We start from the raw sequence: 18,130 nt of genomic DNA, 5'->3' as shown, positions 1-18,130 counted from the left end.
GCTCGTTATGACTGGTTTACAGGTTTTACTTTGTAAACTTTAACTTAAAACCAACGTCTTGGCGTGTCAAGAGTCTCAGGTTACTTCAGAGAAAACAAAAAAAACTATTTACATTTCAGACAGTAATAATCAATAGAAGAGAAACGACAAAAATGATTTTTCTGAGGCACTAACAAATGCCTCACTGGCTTCACTGGTGACCTAGTGGTTAAGAAATGTCATTTTTGACTTAATTTACACTAATGTAAAACAAAACAATAAAAAAAGAAAATACACAGTATATTTATCATTTATCAGAATTTGCATCATCGGGTCTTCTTGCAAACACATTTAAATCCCAAAATAATACTAACGTAACATAACTAAACAATTTGAAAGCACAATTTGACTTTGCAAATTTTAAAGTGATTAAAATGATTACATTTTTTAAAGGGATAGTTCATCCAAATTTTAAATGTTACTTATTTTCTACTCGACAAAGAGTTGGGATCTTTTTCAGGGTAATCTGTTCCTTTTTAGAGTTATAGACAAAAATGTATGTTCATTTAAATGTAGAGACTAGTTTTCATCTTGATCCAAAAATACAATTGAAAAAATCCAAATACCTCCATACTGCTTGTCTGTAACGTCCCTCTTGTATTGAAGCTTCGGCAAAAGAAATTGTTCCGAGAAAAAACGTTAATAATTCTGTATATTTTAAGTTTTTTTTTGTAGCGAGTTTTTATCAGTCTCTACTCAAACACATTGCAATCCTAGCAGCTAGCCTAGCAGCTAGCCCAGCAGCTATCCCAGCAGCTATCCTGGCAGCTATCCTAGCAGATATCCTGGCAGCTATCCTGGCAGCTATCCTAATAGCTATCCTAGCAGCTATCCTAGCAGCTATTCTAGCAGCTATCATAATAGCTAACCTAGCAGCTATCCTAATAGCTATCCTAGCAGCTATCCTAGCAGCTATCCTAATAGCTATCCTAGCAGCTATCCTGGCAGCTATCCTAATAGCTATCCTAGCAGCTATCCTAGCAGCTATCATAATAGCTAACCTAGCAGCTATCCTAATAGCTATCCTAGCAGCTATCCTAGCAGCTATCCTAATAGCTATCCTAGCAGCTACCCTAGCAACTATCCTAATAGCTATCCTAGCAGCTATCCTAGCAGCTAGCCCAGCAGCTATCCCGGTATAGAGGTAATTTGATGTTTTTAAGTGTCTATTTGGACGAAGATGAGTTGCGACATTAAAATAAACTTACATTTTGGCCTTTTACTCTAAAAATTATCCCAACCCTCGACATAAGGGTGAATAGAAAATTAGTTAAGTTTGGGTGAACTATCACTTTAAGTTTTGATAAATCTTTATTCTTAAGTTGGTTCCATCTGAAGACAGTAGGCAATACATTATTATCATGCATTTTTATTAAAGATCAAAGTAACAATACACAGGTATTGTAAGAGAAACATTTAGTAGGATATAGAAACAAACTCCTACATATAACAGAATTTTCTTCAAAATTCTCAAATGTCCACAAGGTGCTGGGCACGACAACGGAGTAATGATTCTAGCAGGTCTGATCGGGTTACATTCAAGTGTAAACGTTGAGGCAACATATCGGAGATCTGACGGCGGAGAAGCTGCCTCGGTGTGCTGTTTCAAACATGACACGTACAAGGAACTCAAAATGTAACAACATTTTCAATGGCACGCTAGAGCTTTCTTTAGAGCCGAGCAGATAGACTGAGAAATATGGAGAATATTCCAACTAGTTAAAGCCTTTCTAAAGATGCGTTCACACCGAATGTTAATTTGACAACCTGAGCGGTTTTTGAGTTTCTGGTAACAAACAAATTCCCGCCACCTACTGGCGAAAATCTAAGAAAGTAGGTCAGTCAACTTGGGCTGGGGTCTAAAAGTATTGGAAAGTCAAAATGGCAGCTGGGAGAGGGAACATTCTATTTGTCCTCTTTAAATGCATCACCTTAAAGCGGAATTCAAATGTTTAAACTTGAGGATCTGATACAATACACTAGTAGTAAACATGTAGGTCAGCATCTTTCATTACGCATTTGGTGTGAACGCATCTTTATATGAGCAAACGATGTCCTCCGCCAAGTGATCGATTAGCAAAAAACTCAAAAAGTGGATGAAGCGGTTTTTACCTGGTTATGTTCAAAAAGACATTAGGAACGTGTGTTCTGAAATAACCACCTGGATCACCAACCATTTTGAAGTATCATAAAGTTCCAGAGGAGACAACAGTACAAGCTACTAAAAATGTAGATCAGGGGCCAAAAAAATCTTTCATCAGTACAAGTCACTGAACCAAATGTTTATTTGTTTTTGGAAAATGTTTACGTTTATTTACTTTACTGGATGAAGAAGTTTGATTTTGAGTCGTTTGACACATTTTCTAGTAATTATCTCTGTATTCGTTCTCTTTCTCCAAACAAATTCCAGTTTTACTTGTATTGTTAACGTATCTTATCGCAAACACTGACCTTTTTATACGTCACCATATCAACGTGAACATGAATCTACTTTGATTTGAGTCGACAATCCGCCCGGTAACATAAAATAAGTTGGTGGGCCAGACTGAACTTTGAACCTTGAACCATAAGCTATGGACCGAAGGAATGTAGGGCGATAATATTGTGTAAAAAAGGGTTTAAAAGGATCAAGTTGGCGGAGGTCTGCGAACTCTCGAGTCTGGTTCGTGAATGTTCCGGTTCTATCAAGTAACGTTTCCTGTTAAAAGTGCAAACACTTGAATCACCATCTCATAGTAACTCTTCAAAACCATCATTTCATTCTGGGCACTTGTGACAAAAGACAACTGTTCGGGCGCTACATTTGAAATAGGAACTTCAAGTAATGATAAACTGTAGCTGTAAAGGCCGGGGAAAGGTCAACCTTTGACTCTCTAAAGGACAGTGAATGCTCAGGGAATCATAATTGCAACAAGCCTTACAATATATATATATAAAGATATATATTTGTTTAACTCTCCGTTATACTTGTATTGCCACGCAACACACGGACTTTGGGATTCTGCATTGGCATAGATCAGAATAACTTCGTCACACAAACAATTCGACTTGATACCAAATTATTCCTTTGGGTTTTTAAAGGAAAAATAACATGTTAAACTGATACAAAGAAGACAAAACATCCTTCTACATCCAGGGGAGTTCATATAAAACACAGATGGTTGGATAATAATAGCTTATTTGTTAACAGAATTTTGTATATTTAACATCCAAAGGAACCAACAGTGAAGGTTTGTTAAATAACGTGAGAATGAATGAAAGGTTTGTGAAATGTCTTTCTAATGTGGGTCCGTTCGCTCTATGAGACACCTTCAGTGGTCGCCCCGTCACACCTGGAGAGTCCACGGGAAGAAGGCTCCGCTCCGGGGTGAGGCGTGGACTCGCTGGACCGCTGGTTCCCGGTCCTTTGATCCGAGAGAGGGCTCGTGATGCCCAGGCTGGACAAAGCTTCCAATTGACCGTCGGGATCCACCATCATGTCGATGACTGTGGGATTGAAGTGATAAAAAAGTCCACAAGAAATCATTAATATGTTCAACACTGTGATTGGCACATTTTTTGATAAAGAACATACTTAGTTTAACTCTATAAATAACTTTATTCTTTAATATTTGTTTGGTGTGACTATCTCGTAAGAAATGACAGAAAATTACTAATTTTATATTCAACTAATAACTCAATTAAACATATTTTTTAAGCATAATAGAATAAAAAACCCCAATGCATTTATAACGTAGATCGACATTTAGCACCATTAAAATCAATTTTGTCTCTTATTTACCCACAAAAGGAAATGAGTACAAATATTAAAGTGTCTCCGGTGCTTGACTCCTGAAGTTTAAGTACAAATTTAGAGTATCTGTTTTTACCTTAGTTACGTTTCTAGTAACTTTAAAACAGAAGACCTTTCTGTTTGTGACACAAACTTTTCCAATAATTGCTAAATACTAACATATTTTCATTTGAGTTTAATAAAAATGTAATTAAAATGTAATTGTACTTCTGATGCAGACTATTTCATGTAATACAAAAGCGAAAACTTCTATTACAGTTGTTGTTTAACACCATATTTAAGATTACATTTTTTTTAATTGAATAACTTTGTCATCGACGATCATGTCCATGAAATAATGGACAATTATTTCATGATGGACTGAGAAAGTGGACTCCTAGTTATTTATCCCCCTCTAGTGGACGGTTTTAGTTTTGTGCTTGTATTTATTAAATTATATTTGGCTTTAATGCCAACTTGACTTGTTAACATCCGCTTCTGGGTCACTTTGTCACTAAATTCTTGACAAAATTGACAATTTCTAATGCTAAAGAAGTGAAAATACACTAAAATGAGATCAATGAAATAAAACAAGTGTCTCGTAAACTAAAGTGAGACATTAAGATGCTGATCTTAAAATGGTTTGCATTGAATTATAAATAGACAAATAAACAATCTATTAATTTATTGGTCTATGATTTAAGTATATCATGTGAAAATATTATTAACACATGTCGTCTTATTGTTATCGATTGATGAACAAGAGATTCAAATACCCAGCAGCTGTCTCTCCACTCTCCTCAGGTCTTGGATAATCGTCGCGATTTCCTGTCAAGATGCATCAAAAACATAAAGAATTGTCAATCATTGGCCACAAGTTTTGTAACTCGAGCCCCAGATGATGGATCGTGAACCGATGCTTTCACGACTCAAACACTTCCACGTCTGCCTTATTACAGACACGCAGTCGATGATCTGATCCGACACCGACAGTCATCGTGTCAGACTCGCCGGCTAATCCCGTGTTTTTCGTAAGGACTGGATTTGGTGTTTTACAACATTAATCCACTTCACTGAACAGCTATTGGATTACTGACGTAAATAACTTGCCTGCAGAAATATTTCATTAACGCCGCCAGAAGAGATTTCTTCAGGCTCAGCTTTTCTCCGTCTATTCATGAACTGAAGCAACATTAAACTGATTAAATATGACTGTGAGCTCCTCTATTTATTCAAGTTTACCTCCCAGATCTTTACAAACATGAAGGAAATTGCAACATTTTCATCCCTTTGTTTTGGAGTTTTTCAAACATTATGAAAGCTGGAATTGTTATGCAATAAATACTAAATAATAATGTTTAATAAGCCAGTATAATGTCATATTAATGTAAGTGTTACCAAATACGTTGTTGAATAACCGCTAACAAATGTAACAATATCTTACACACAATCTTCATTAAAGAAAATGTTTGAGACATTATAATTATCACGTTTTTTTTAGTTTGGCCTTAACTTAACTTGCCATTTGTATTTTTCACCAATAATCCTATTTTAAAAAAAAACATACTCAGATTTTAAACCATCTTAACCATTGCGTTATCTCAGGGTCAAGGTGACCCGTAGGCCCGGAAACAAATGTAACTGTTTTATCCCTTGTGTTGCTTTTGGGTGAAGGTGAACGACCTCTCTGGCTGCCAGGGATATATATGCAGTCGTGGAGGTCATTTATTTGAAGTCCTTCGGGTCACATTGACCCTGAGACAACACAAGTGTTAACAACCAACAAAGTAAACTGTCAGCGAATCCTTATATCCGTACCCAAGTTACATCAGGGTAACCAAAATCCATATTCATTTACTTCAGTGGCTGAGGAACCGCACAACAAACGCAACATAAGCAACAACACAACGAGTCGTCAACATAAGCGAACACATTGTGGAAGAACACTTCTGAAACACAAGTTAACACTTTCATAATTCTTGGCCACCATAGTTTAACTGTGAATAAAAACAGAATGTTTTTAGTGTGTGTCCGTTGAATACATAATAATATTTATTATAAACACTATGTAATCATTATCTATGCAGTTACTATAATTACTGCTGCTCTCACACCTGAAGAGTATCTTTTGTATTGTAATGTTCACTTAAAATAATTAGATTTTCTCAACAACCGACAAAAGTTCTTATATTTTAGTGCACCTTATGTATAAATCATGGTTGAAAGTACAAATCTCTAATTTCTTCTGAGCCTCATGTAGTAATACTATGTAGCCTGGTGGAGTAATACTACAAAGCCTCACCGCACTTAATACGCTTTATAATCCGGTGCAGGTTATAATAGTGATGGTCTGATGAAGCTTCATGAAGCAGTGTCATTATTTTGTCCACTAGATGGCGGTCTTGGCACTTTTTTCCTTTGTTTTGAACAACTGTTCTAATGAAAAATCACATCATTTTTAAACTGATGGCGCCACCTACTGACCTCTAAACAACATGACATTGTTTCATGAAGCTTCAACAGCACATCACTAGGTTATAGTCAGAAAATTCAGTGACAAACTCAGAACGGACAAACTAAACACAATTAAATGATTAGTTTGCTAGTCCAAAAGGAAACTAATAAAAATTAAAAAAAATTGTAAAACTACTCATTCATTGTAATTTTTTAACAAATCATCAAAGCGAAAAACAAACGCTGACAGAAAAAAAAGGAAATTAGACCAAAAAGTCGAACCTTGTTGGAGCTTTTCAGCAGCAGCGAGTCGTGCTCCATCTGAAGCTTATTCTCGATCTCATCCCATTTACAGTCTTTGTCCTTGAATAGCATCCTTGATGAACATGTACAAAAATAAAGCATTTTTAAAATTGTTCTGAATAAGAATGTGAAATACTCACTTTATCTTGCAGGTTGTTTTCTCAACAGACTGTCGTATTCTGGCTGAAAGCTGACTCACAGACGCGAGGAGTAAACTGTCCAGTCCCTGAGAAGGAACGAGCGTCAAAAGTGACATCTTTGTTTGTTGACTTTTACGTTTCAACACCTACTTCCTCTCGGTTCCATGTCTGTCTGCGGATGGAACGCGAACCGTTTCCACTGGAGGTTCTGGTTCTGAGCTCAACGCTCTGTCCGTTAGTGGCCGCGTTGTTGCCGTCATCCCGGGGGGCGGCAGCTGGATCACGACTTTCATCGTTGACTTTCTCCTTTCACCGTCAAACATTGAGGTAAATGATATATATATTTTTTCCAGTTATTGCATCGGTTTCTTACCGAGACTCCGGTGTCGGTGGCGGCCGGGCTGACGGAGTCGATCTCTCCGGCAACATCGTGAATCTCTTGGGCAAGCATGGCCAGGTCTTTGGCAAGATCTTGGCTGATCCTAAAAACAAGACAGAGGTTAAAACACGATCATATTCACAACATCTTCGCCCACCTGGCGATCTCCTCACTGTGCGTCGTCCAATCCCTCATGTACTCGTCCTGCTCCCGGGAGTTCTGCTTCAGGCCCAGGAGCCCCGCTGGGTTCGGAGTTGCCGGAGCAGAACCTCCGAGTTGGGCCACTCGAATGGCGGGAAATGGTTTTGCTTGCGCGTCTTTGGATAAGTGACGGTTTGAGCCGAACTCGTCCTCCGAGGTGGACGCGTACTCCACCGGTACTCGGCGCCAACGAGCCCCGGCTGTGACAGGAATGACAAAAGTGAGTGTAGGGAAGTGACCTCTAGAGATGGATTGGGACGTCACTTACAAGCAGGTGCTGCGTGCCCATAGGATTTACTCTTGTCAGGTAGCTTGGAGGCGCTGTTGGCCCTGGCTCTGGGTCCAGACAGCGAAGCCAAATGGGGTCCCCTCAGTCCTTGACGGACGGCGTATTCTCCAGCGGCACCTCGGGCTCCTGCCCCTCGGTTCCGGGGAGCGGTGGCTTCGGAGTCGCTCTGTGCGGACGGGGAACCGACCCTCGGCCTCCTCGGTTGTGCCAGCGCCTCGATCCTTGACATCCCCCTCCTACCCATCCCTGTTCTGGACGTGGAGCTAGCGGTGGAGGCCTCGGACGCCACAGACATCCGATCCATATCCCCGAGTTCGGTGTCAGAGGAGTCCCCGATGCGAGCCTTCCGCAGGAGCGACGTCCTCGTGGGCCTCGGCTTAGGAGCGTTGGCGTTGGTTTTACCGGATGGCACCGGGACCTGGTTGTTTTTGGCGCGACTCGATTTAGTGCTGGCGCCCACTTTGGTGCCCCCCGATTGGTCTCGCGGGTGAGACTCCTGTGCGGAGGTGGGTTGTGAGTCGGAGAAAAGGGAGTTGGAGTTGATATCGTCGTCGGTGAGGTCCTGAGATGTCCAAGGCTGACTCGATTGAGGGGGACCCGACAGCCTCGTCTTGACCCTCCTATCGTGGGGGTCCCTGTTAGCGGTCGGGCCTTTGTTGGTGGAACACAACACCGTCTTCTCCTTCTGTTGACCTGCTAACGCTTTGCGCTTCTGGACGACCCGCCTCATGCCGTCCGCCTGGCTGACGGTGCTCGTCGTGTCCACGTCCGACTCCGGGGACACGGACCCTTCTATGGATTGGCTCGGTGGGTCGCCTTGATCGGATACAGTCGTTTCTAAAAAGGCGGCGACAGCGTCCGAGTCCTTCTGGAGCAGAGAAGTGTCCAGACCCACGTCCCGAGTCTTGCCGGCCGCCAACCCATCGATCCGAGGGATGAGCTCGATGGGGATGTTGGAGCTCGGCTTCTCCACGGTGAAACTCTCCTGCCTCAGAAACGGTTTGCCGCCACTTTCTCGGATCTTCTCCTCCTCCTTTCTCCTCCTCTTCCCATCCTCCGCTCTCCTGTCTCCACCGGGACGAGGGGGAAGCTTATCGAACCCACTTCTGCCGCCGCTGCTGTCTTGTGACCTCGCTGGCGAGGAGCGACTATAACTCCCCGCTGTTCCAGATCCAGTCCGACTCCTCCCCCTGTAGGGCTTCTCCGGCTTATTCTCCTTCTCCTGCAGCTCCGTGTCCTGCTTTTCTCCCATTTCTACTTGCAAGGCAGAACCTGAGGTCTTCCCTGTGGAGGAATCCACGCCAGGAGGTTGCGGTAAAGTTCTCCTCTTCCGTTCGGAAGCATTCGAACGACTGGATTCACTCGCGTCTCCTGCTGATTGAACGCGGTTAGAAAAAATGCAAAAACATTTGAAAGCAAATCAACTTTTACCAATGAAACTCTGCATCAATACCTCGTCCCTCTGTGACCATCGAGTGGCTTTCACCGCCGGATCCCTCGGGGTCCGTCCGAACATGGGTGGCGGCCAGGGTGGCCCACTGTGAGACCCATCGAGGGCCACCAACCATCAGTTCCTCCGAAAGAGACTAAAGAAAGACATAGTTAATCAATAAATATATATATATATATATATACATTCAAAGAGAGAGAGATATAGATATATAGATATAATTTTTATATTCAACTATTTATAAAATCTGTCATAATTTGTACTTTGTGATATCACTGTAATAACAAATTTATTTACTAATTCCTAATTCATTAATATACTTAATCTTCAAGCAAAGCAGTTGAAAAAAACCTTTCCACAAGATTGTAAAAAATTGCGACTAATGTTTGAAATGTTGACGTCTTCCTCTCCAAGATGCAGTAAGTCCCTCACCATGACCCTGTTTTGAACTACTTACTTCATAAAGTTCTCCCTTGTCTGAAATCTCAGCGAACGAGAGGTTACAAGTCAAATATGACGTTATAATTACAGGAATCCTCCTCCAGCCAGCTTTAGTCAAGGCCCGCTTTGTTTATACAACGAGTCCCTTGGAGGTGGGGACTTCCGGGATTGATCATGTGTGATGACAAACCTTGATGCTTGACCAATCACAGCCGAGTGGCTGTGGTAAACAAGATTTCATCGCCAGAAAAACAAAGAGTTTTCAGTGGGCGGGGCTTAAGATAATTTTCTAATGTCAAAATTTCAATGATGAGTTTTGTACAAACGGACATTGATGATAAAATAGAAGTCCAACATCTATTTAAAACACACTTAAATTAACACGCTCATTTATGATTAAATAATTAAATAGAATGTTTAGAATGTTTTTAATGGTAGAACTTTAAGCCAATCATGCGACTGACAGCAGATGGTCACATGACAGTTTAATTGTCGGGTGGCACAATTAAACCAACATTTTTACATTGAATTTTAAAGTCTACAATTTAAAAAATAAATACATTAAAATAATGTATTTTTTTTTCTTTTGGAAAATTGGAATACCAAACTATATGATTAAAAACAAACAACAAATTTAACCTTTGAATATACAACTTATTGAATTAAATTATTCAGTTAAAACAAATTTAACTTTTGAATATATAGATTTTAGAGAGAATTTTCTAATAATTAAATGCTAATTTCAATCCAACATTTGGAATGTTAAAGTCAACCCTTGAATATTCGAATGACATTGATAAACTGTCATAAAACTGCTATTACACAAACAAAGAAATGTATTTTTCAGACGTGAAAACATACCTCAGGCTTCCCTTTGTCTCTGCCGGACGACTTCTCTGTTAAAAATCGCTCTCTTTGGTCTCCGCCAGTCAGCCGGGACACAGCCTCCTGCTCATCGACACCGAAAACCTTAGAAAAACAAATATAACTCAACTTTGGTCCCTAAAAGACGACTTAATGGATGAAAATAGTGAAAAGAGATGAAGGCGCATTTACATGTCTGTTCCTGCGCACCTTGTCAATCATCCTCCTGGCCTCCTCCGCCTCATGGTCTCCGTTCTCCACCTCTATAGTGTAGGTGCCTCTGTCGCTGTAGTCGTCGCCATGGGAACCGGGGTCGTCCCGGCCGCTCGGGTGCTGCGTTCCCGGATGCTTGTCCCCGAATTTCAAGTTGGAGGGTTTACGCCGGCGTGCCGGGCTGTCTTCTTCGGCAAATAGCCCTTCGGGGACGTTCGCCCGGGCGGCCCTGATCTTCACCCCGGGGTTCCCCCATGGACCCCACGGGGCCTCCTCTGGTGCTTTGCGCTTCTCGCTGAGCGCGTTCTCCGAGTCGCTCTGGGTTCCGTCCTCGTGCTTGCTGTCTGGAACAGTTTGAAAGACGCTGGTCCATATGAGGGGTGTCAGAAAATATCTATACACTGAAATATTGCTCTGAGACCCTGCAAAGACTGAGGACGAGGGGATACAGTCGACTCCAACAGCTTTCAAAGCTAATGTTAGGACATATTTTGGTTTCTAAGCAGTAACGATTTAGTCATGTGGTCTGTAAATTCTGCAAAACCAGAGTTAAGTATTCAACTATACTACAAACATATACTTGTACATACAGTAACGCAATACATCATATCATTGGCCCTGTATTGTGATAGCTATTGTCCAAATTCTTACCAATACACACCCATAGTCAATATACTAAGATGTTAGCATTGATGCTAGCCCTAGTCAAGCATAAAAAAGTATTTTAGCGTCATAGCATCAAGAAAGTACCTTTTAGACTCCTCAGATGAATTGGTACGTCACTTTTTACACTCTCCCCGTCCTCCTCTGCGGGCGCCTCCTTGAGTGGCATCGGAAGTTCGTTCTGGGCCAACCAATCGGCGACTTTCACCTCCGCGGCCACCATCGCCGTCTGAAGTGGACTCAGCTCCTCGCCGACGGGTCTTCTCGGTCGGGGTCTGGTTTCCGGTCCCACTTTCGTGACACGATCTTTAACCGTGACTTTCCCAGAAGCCCCGGGGTCGAACTCGATGGTGAAGGAGGCGTGGCCGTGGGCGGGCTCGGCGGCGGAGGGGGTACCGGCACCGGGATCTCGGACCGAGGCCTCGGCGCCTGCTTTGGTGGACGACTGAGAATCCTTGGTCGGGATCTCAAAGTAGCTCGGCTCTTGGCTGGAGGCGATGGACAGGGTTGATCTCCGGTGCTCTGCGTTTTTCTTTGATTCTGAAACAGATATTGTGTTTCGGGTTTATCCACAATATCAGTAAAGCTAAGTTGGTTTTCTTCAAAACACAACAAATATTTTACCGTTAGTGAAATACAAATATAATTTTTTTTATTAAATATAAAATAGCCTGTTCTACTTAATTCTGTGTTCCTTTTTACTGACAATATTTTCTATTAAGCTGAACTCCTTTAGACCAGTCTTTATATCAAATAATAGTTAGAATTAAAAAGAAAGTGTATTCACTAGTGATGGTCTGATGAAGCTTCATGAAACATTGTCATGATGTTTAGAGGTCTGTAGGTGGCGCCATCAGTTTAAAAATGATGTTTCATTAGAACAGTTGTTGAAAACAAAGGAAAATAGTGCAGAGACCGCCATCTCAAATTATGACACTGCTTCATGAAGCTTCACTATCACACTCACTACATGTTCTCAGTATGTAGTGAATTCTCATTAATACTAAAAGAAGATTGTATTAACAGTATTTATTTTACTTTAATAAGCACTTTGAAAAGTATCTCCAAAAAACATAAAAATGTTGTTATTACCATTAGAATAGTTTAAAGTTTTTTTTTTAATGTATTTAAAATAAAGACGGGAAAAAAAAAAATATATATATATATAAATAGAAAAATATATACAGTTTATATATATATATATATATATATATATATTTTTTTTTAATGTACAACAAGATGTATTAAATAAATCAACGGGGACAAAGAAAAAAATGTGAACAACATATGTGGGATTAATAATAATAATAATAATAATAATAATAGTGATAAATATATAACTTAGTATGGAAAAAAAGCAACAGAAAGTAAAAATTCTATTATTTTACTTTACACTGTAGGTAAAAAACACAAAGTAACAATAAAGTTACTTAAATAATAAAGTTATGAAGTTGCTGTGGTGTGTTGGGGTGGAAATGTGTCCAAGAGGAGTGTCAACAGGTTGGACACGTTGATCAGGAGGGCTGGCTCTGTGGTTGGAATGAAGCTGGACTCACTGGTGACAGTTTCAGAGAGGTCATTGAACAAACTACTGTCCATCATGGATGATGACAGTCATCCTCTGAACACTGTCATCAGTGAGCAGAGAAGCAGATGGAGTGCACGAATGCTCCTACCTTACCCAGGTGCAAAACAAATAGACTCAGGGACTCATTCATCCCTCAGGCTATTAAATTGTACAATTCTGAGTTTGGGGGCAGGAGTGGAGTGAGAGTATCTGGATGTTCTGTTCTATGTTAGTCTTTGTATCCTTTGTCTTTGATATTTTTCTTTGACCTATGTTCTTTGTCTTTATCTTTAGACTTAGATTGTATCATCTTGTTCTTTGTCTTTATGTTCTTCTTCTTATTTTATTTTTATCTATTACTTTGTATTGTTTATGAAAAATGGCTGGCTATTGGAAAAAAACAATTCCCCGAAGGAGAAGTTTTACCTTACCTTACCTTACCTTAAAGCCGTACTTGCTGAAATGTTTACTTTTTGAAGCATGCGACCCCAGAACTTAAATAAAGTATAATACTCCCTTATTTAAGTAAAATGTAAAAAGTTACTTGAACAAATAACGTTACAGCGGAAGAACATTTTTGTGAGCAAAGTATATATTTTTTGTTTGTCGTAGTCACATTATGCAGTGGAAATAACTCGAGATAAAAGCCCCCAGCACTACTAAACAGCCTAAAGCTATACATAAAAATGCGTTATTTACCGAGAGTACCTGCTTCTGCTTTCTCACGTTTCCGCTCGACGGTCTTCTCCTCGGGTCTCCCGGGGTCTTCGGCTTGTCCGTCTCCCCACCAGGCAGGCTGGCCGTACAGAGGCGTACCCCGGTGCAGCAGCGCAACATCACCTGCCATCAGAATGTATTAGAGTGGGGTTAGCAAACACGCTACCTCAGGTCATACCGGGGGTCTTCTCCTCCGTCCTGCCGACATCGGAGGGCTTCGCCACGGCTCCCTCACACGTGGCCTCGGGAGGTCTTGTGTCTGCTTTAGGAGGTTCTCCTTCCAGGGGCCTTTTCTGGCCCTGGTGAAGCTGGCTGCTCAACTTCTCATGCTGGTCAGAAAAGCAACACAATATATTTGAATACACAAACAATCTTTAAGAAAAAAGATGGTGGTCACCTTGAGGGCTTCTTCTGGGATGTGCAGCTCTCCTCGGACCACGGTGAAGAGGTTGGTATGTGCGTCAGGTTAAGGCTGTTTCATTAAAGCCACTGACGGATGGATCTATTATGCAGCAAACTATTGTCGGGGGGACGGGGGGGATGAAATTACAGCATCGTTCACGTCCACTGACCTTGCAGTACAAATACCACGGAGGCGCTCGGAGAAGGATATCATATCCAAACCTCAACTTGTCGTCCGTTTGCAGCGTCACGTACGCCTGCTCCTGGATCCTGACATCGTTGATGAACGTCTGAGACACAGTATGAATCATTTTCACGGGTTAAAATCTACATTTTGGGGGCCTTTTGATACTTAAAAAGTTGAAAATCCTCACCCCGTTAAGGCTGCCCAAGTCCTTGACTTTATGCTCGTCGGCGTCGGCTTCGTAGTTGATGACGGCGTGTTGTTTGTCGACGCTGCGAGACTGAATCACACGTTTTTTACTTTGTGATCTCGATCACAGAGTGAGTTTCTTAAATACCTGGAGCATCAGTTCGCAGTCGTCCCGGCCCACGAAGATCATCTCTCGGGGGAGACGGTGCCGCGTGCCGCCGCCGCTCACCAGGAACCAGGATGTGAGACTCATCTCTGACACGTTCAAAGCATTCCTGCTGGAAATCAGACGCAATCAGACAGTGATGCTCGGAAATAACAAAACAGTTTTATATAAAGAGCTGGATTTGATCCATCAAATCCTTTAAGTGGCCTGATGGTGCTTTAAACATGTACTAATGACTACTTAGCATTAACTATCATTGGGTTAGGTTAGGTAGAACTTTATTGATCCTGAAATTGTTTTTTTTCCAAATTATCCACAGCAAATACAGCAATTTTTCATAAAAAATAATTAAAATAAAATAAGAACAAGAGATCATCTAGATAACCCACATGTTTAGATCATGGAGAATGACTGAGCAGCATTTTTTAACTCTTATATAGTTTACAGCTCATGACTTATACAAATAAAACTACTTAGTTAATTACTAAGTTTAAAATGTTATGATGGAGTTCGACCTTCTTAAACATTAATAAAATCAAACCAAAGAGGATGAGGCTGAACAAATATACATATATTTTTATTTTTTAAATATGTAACATTCACATTTTTTATGCTATTCTAATCAAACAGCACTTTCTCTTCTTCATAAATGCAATTTTTTTCGTTCTTTCCTCAAACTTCCACCGCAAATTGTTGGTGTTTCCAGTAAATATTTACAAATCGTTGTTTTTTTACTTATTATTTTGCAAGTCTGATGTTTCTTAAAGGGCGGCCAAGTTATAGAGAAGGTTTAAGAAGAGAGTGCAGACGAGGTAGAGACAACCGGCTGATCCGTGACTGAGGATTGAAAGAATAGCTCGTGAGACTTCAATAGGAGAGACATCATAAGGAACATGTCGAACAGAGATCATGGTAAAAGGGAGAACTAGGAATGGAACGGGTTGGACCCAGATCTCCACCCAAAAAAGATGAGTGTGTCCTAGTACAGTCCAGTTCACAAACACTCCTCAAGAGGATCCGTCCAGACAGTGACGAATGTCCAGTAGAATTGGGTAAATTGCTCGAGAGGTCAAATCAGACCACAGAGGGAAACAGGAAGTGGGGGGAGATGATGAAGGCGAATCCACTTGACTCTCGCATCCATGTTAAGACCTGAATGAAGTCCTAAAAACTCACGGATGACCCTCCTTCTGGAGGCCTTCGTTTGCTGACTCATGCTCGGCGTGGACCTCAAACCCAGTGATGGTGGAGCAGCATCAGCATCACCTCCTCGGTAGGATGTTGTGGCCTGACTTGTTAGTGGCCCAGATACACGCCTGACCGAGCACTGGTTTACTCGGGTGGGCCAAAAACATCCGGGCTATGGTCCACATTGCAAGAGGCTAGAATAAAAACGGTTTTGACGTTGGCTCACGACACCATGCTAGCTAATAAAAACAAACATCAATTACAATGAATTGCTCTTCGCGACACAAAGTGAATTGTAAGAATAAAATGAACATCCCATCATCCTCCCTGTCAAAGAGTGTGGACACGGAATTAAAAACGAGTTATTTCCGGATTTGACATCCATTGATCTGTGGGCGACATCATGGACATCGCGACGATGTTGATGCTTTCAACGGACTCTTGGGATGAAGCGACAACAACAGGGATCACGACACTTACCGAGCGAGCTGAGGAATATTCTAGTCGATATTCGGAGGATTCATCTCCATCGATGATGCTGCTCGAGGGTCTGCTGCTGCTGCTGCTGCTGCTGCCCAGCCCAGACGCCAGCGCAGTGTTGTGTCTTGGCCGCCAGGTGGTGCTGCAGGCTCAATTACGAGGAAACGCCAGCATGTATTAGTGTCATGAGTAAGTAAGTCATTGTTATTATTGTTATAGTTATTATTATAACAAATTATTATTATTATTATTACTAATGCTATTATCAGTGTTGCTGTAGTGTCAAGTGTAATACTTTACCTCAAGTACTATCTTTATCAGTAACCGGAAAATAGTTCTTTTGGAAGTAATAATTATAATTTCATTTGAGGTTATTTAACTTAGATTTTTTATTTTCATAACTTTTTGTGTCTAAAAAAATGTATTTTAAAAAGCAAATAAAAAGCAAATAAACAACGAGAACATCATAGTGCTGCGTTCAGGACACCAAACTAATATACATTTATTAAATAAACAACAACAACAAAACAACGAGAACATCATAGTGTTGCGTTCAGGACACCAAACTAATATACATTTATTAAATAAACAACAACAAAAAAACAACGAGAACATCATAGTGTTGCGTTCAGGACACCAAACTAATATACATTTATTAAATAAACAACAACAACAAAACAACGAGAACATCATAGTGTTGCGTTCAGGACACCAAACTAATATACATTTATTAAATAAACAACAACAACAAAACAACGAGAACATCAAAGTGCTGCGTTCAGGACACCAAACTAATATACATTTATTAAATAAACAACAACAAAAAAACAACGAGAACATCATAGTGCTGCGTTCAGGACACCAAACTAATATAGTTTTATTTAAAAAACAAAAAAAACGAGAACATCATAATGCTGCGTTCAGGACACCAAACTAATATACATTTATTAAATAAACAAAAATAAAAAAAACAACGAGAACATCATAGTGCTTCGTTCAGGACACCAAACTAATATACATTTATTAAATTAACAACAAAAAAACAACGAGAACATCATAGTGCTTCGTTCAGGACACCAAACTAATATACATTTATTAAATAAACAACAACCAAATATAACAATCACCTTTTTTTGATGCAACACAAATCATAAAGCATTTTCTTTCCTTCATCGTGTGTGCAATTCCGTTGTTCTTTTCTTAAAAATCGTTGGAGTTTCTAGGAAATATTTGAGAAATACAATCATAAATGTCGGATGTTTTAAAACGTTATAATTATTTTAGAAATCTGATGTATTTTAAAGGGAGGCAAAGAACAAAAAAACAATGTTAAAGAAAATAGTTCAGACGTAACATTTGTTTTCTTAGTAACTTCATAACTTTGCGTGTATTCATATAAAAAACATAACTAAAAACATTCTACACTCTGGTGCACCTCATATTCCATGATACCTATTATTATTTTAGGATATTTCATTTTTTTATACTGTACTGCCACCCCAAAATAATATCAGTAGCACTGCCATGTGGAAACAACATCGCTAGGTGGCGGTAGAGTATAGTCATTGTAATTACTCTGCTCCAGTTTGTAACAAATGTTTGAGCAATATATTGTTTCAATTTAAGCCAGAACCAAAATTCCGAATTGTTTTTCTTATTACACTTGTGTTTTGTTACAAATATTTCCCAGTTGGTAATATATTATAGTTCATATTTAAAAGATAATTCAGCAAAACCTAGTTATTACTGAGCAGTGAATGTATTGTTCTGCTCCAAAATAGATTGAAGACTTTTAAATGATTAAAATATTACTACCTACTTTTACAGGTGTATCGATTAAAACCCTTGTGTTGCCTCTGGGTCAAAGTGAATGAACAACCAGGGAGTAGTGATGGGCGTGTGAAGCTTCATGAAACAGTTTCATGTTGTTTAGAGGTCAGTAGGTGGCGCCATCGGTTTAAAATGATGTGATGTTTCATTAGAACAGTTGTTCAAAACAAAGGAAAATAGTTCAGAGACCGCCATCTAG

At 40.2% G+C, this 18,130-nt stretch overlaps 1 protein-coding gene across 1 annotated transcript; it reads right to left on the bottom strand.

Annotated features, from left to right (window-relative positions):
• Positions 1 to 1,390: 1,390 nt before the first annotated feature.
• Positions 1,391 to 16,189, bottom strand: cep170ab (centrosomal protein 170Ab). The gene is made up of 19 exons (XM_087804710.1): positions 16,102 to 16,189; positions 14,416 to 14,545; positions 14,269 to 14,358; positions 14,098 to 14,184; positions 13,890 to 13,940; positions 13,671 to 13,821; positions 13,484 to 13,615; positions 11,296 to 11,748; positions 10,543 to 10,889; positions 10,330 to 10,437; positions 9,031 to 9,163; positions 7,557 to 8,951; positions 7,245 to 7,488; positions 7,082 to 7,190; positions 6,859 to 7,014; positions 6,709 to 6,794; positions 6,548 to 6,641; positions 4,588 to 4,639; positions 1,391 to 3,525 (listed from the first exon to the last, which is right to left on the bottom strand). The coding sequence occupies exons 2-19, from the start codon at positions 14,518 to 14,520 to the stop codon at positions 3,338 to 3,340; spliced, it is 3,981 nt and encodes a 1,326-aa protein (XP_087660836.1). The 5' UTR covers positions 14,521 to 14,545; positions 16,102 to 16,189; the 3' UTR covers positions 1,391 to 3,337.
• Between the last annotated feature and the right edge of the window lie 1,941 nt (positions 16,190 to 18,130).

This window comes from Callionymus lyra, chromosome 1 (assembly GCF_982586985.1).
Source record: "Callionymus lyra chromosome 1, fCalLyr1.hap1.1, whole genome shotgun sequence".
NCBI classification, from domain to species: domain Eukaryota; kingdom Metazoa; phylum Chordata; class Actinopteri; order Syngnathiformes; family Callionymidae; genus Callionymus; species Callionymus lyra.
Note: the sequence above shows the minus strand (reverse complement) of the source record. Positions and strands in the feature narration are given on the sequence as shown.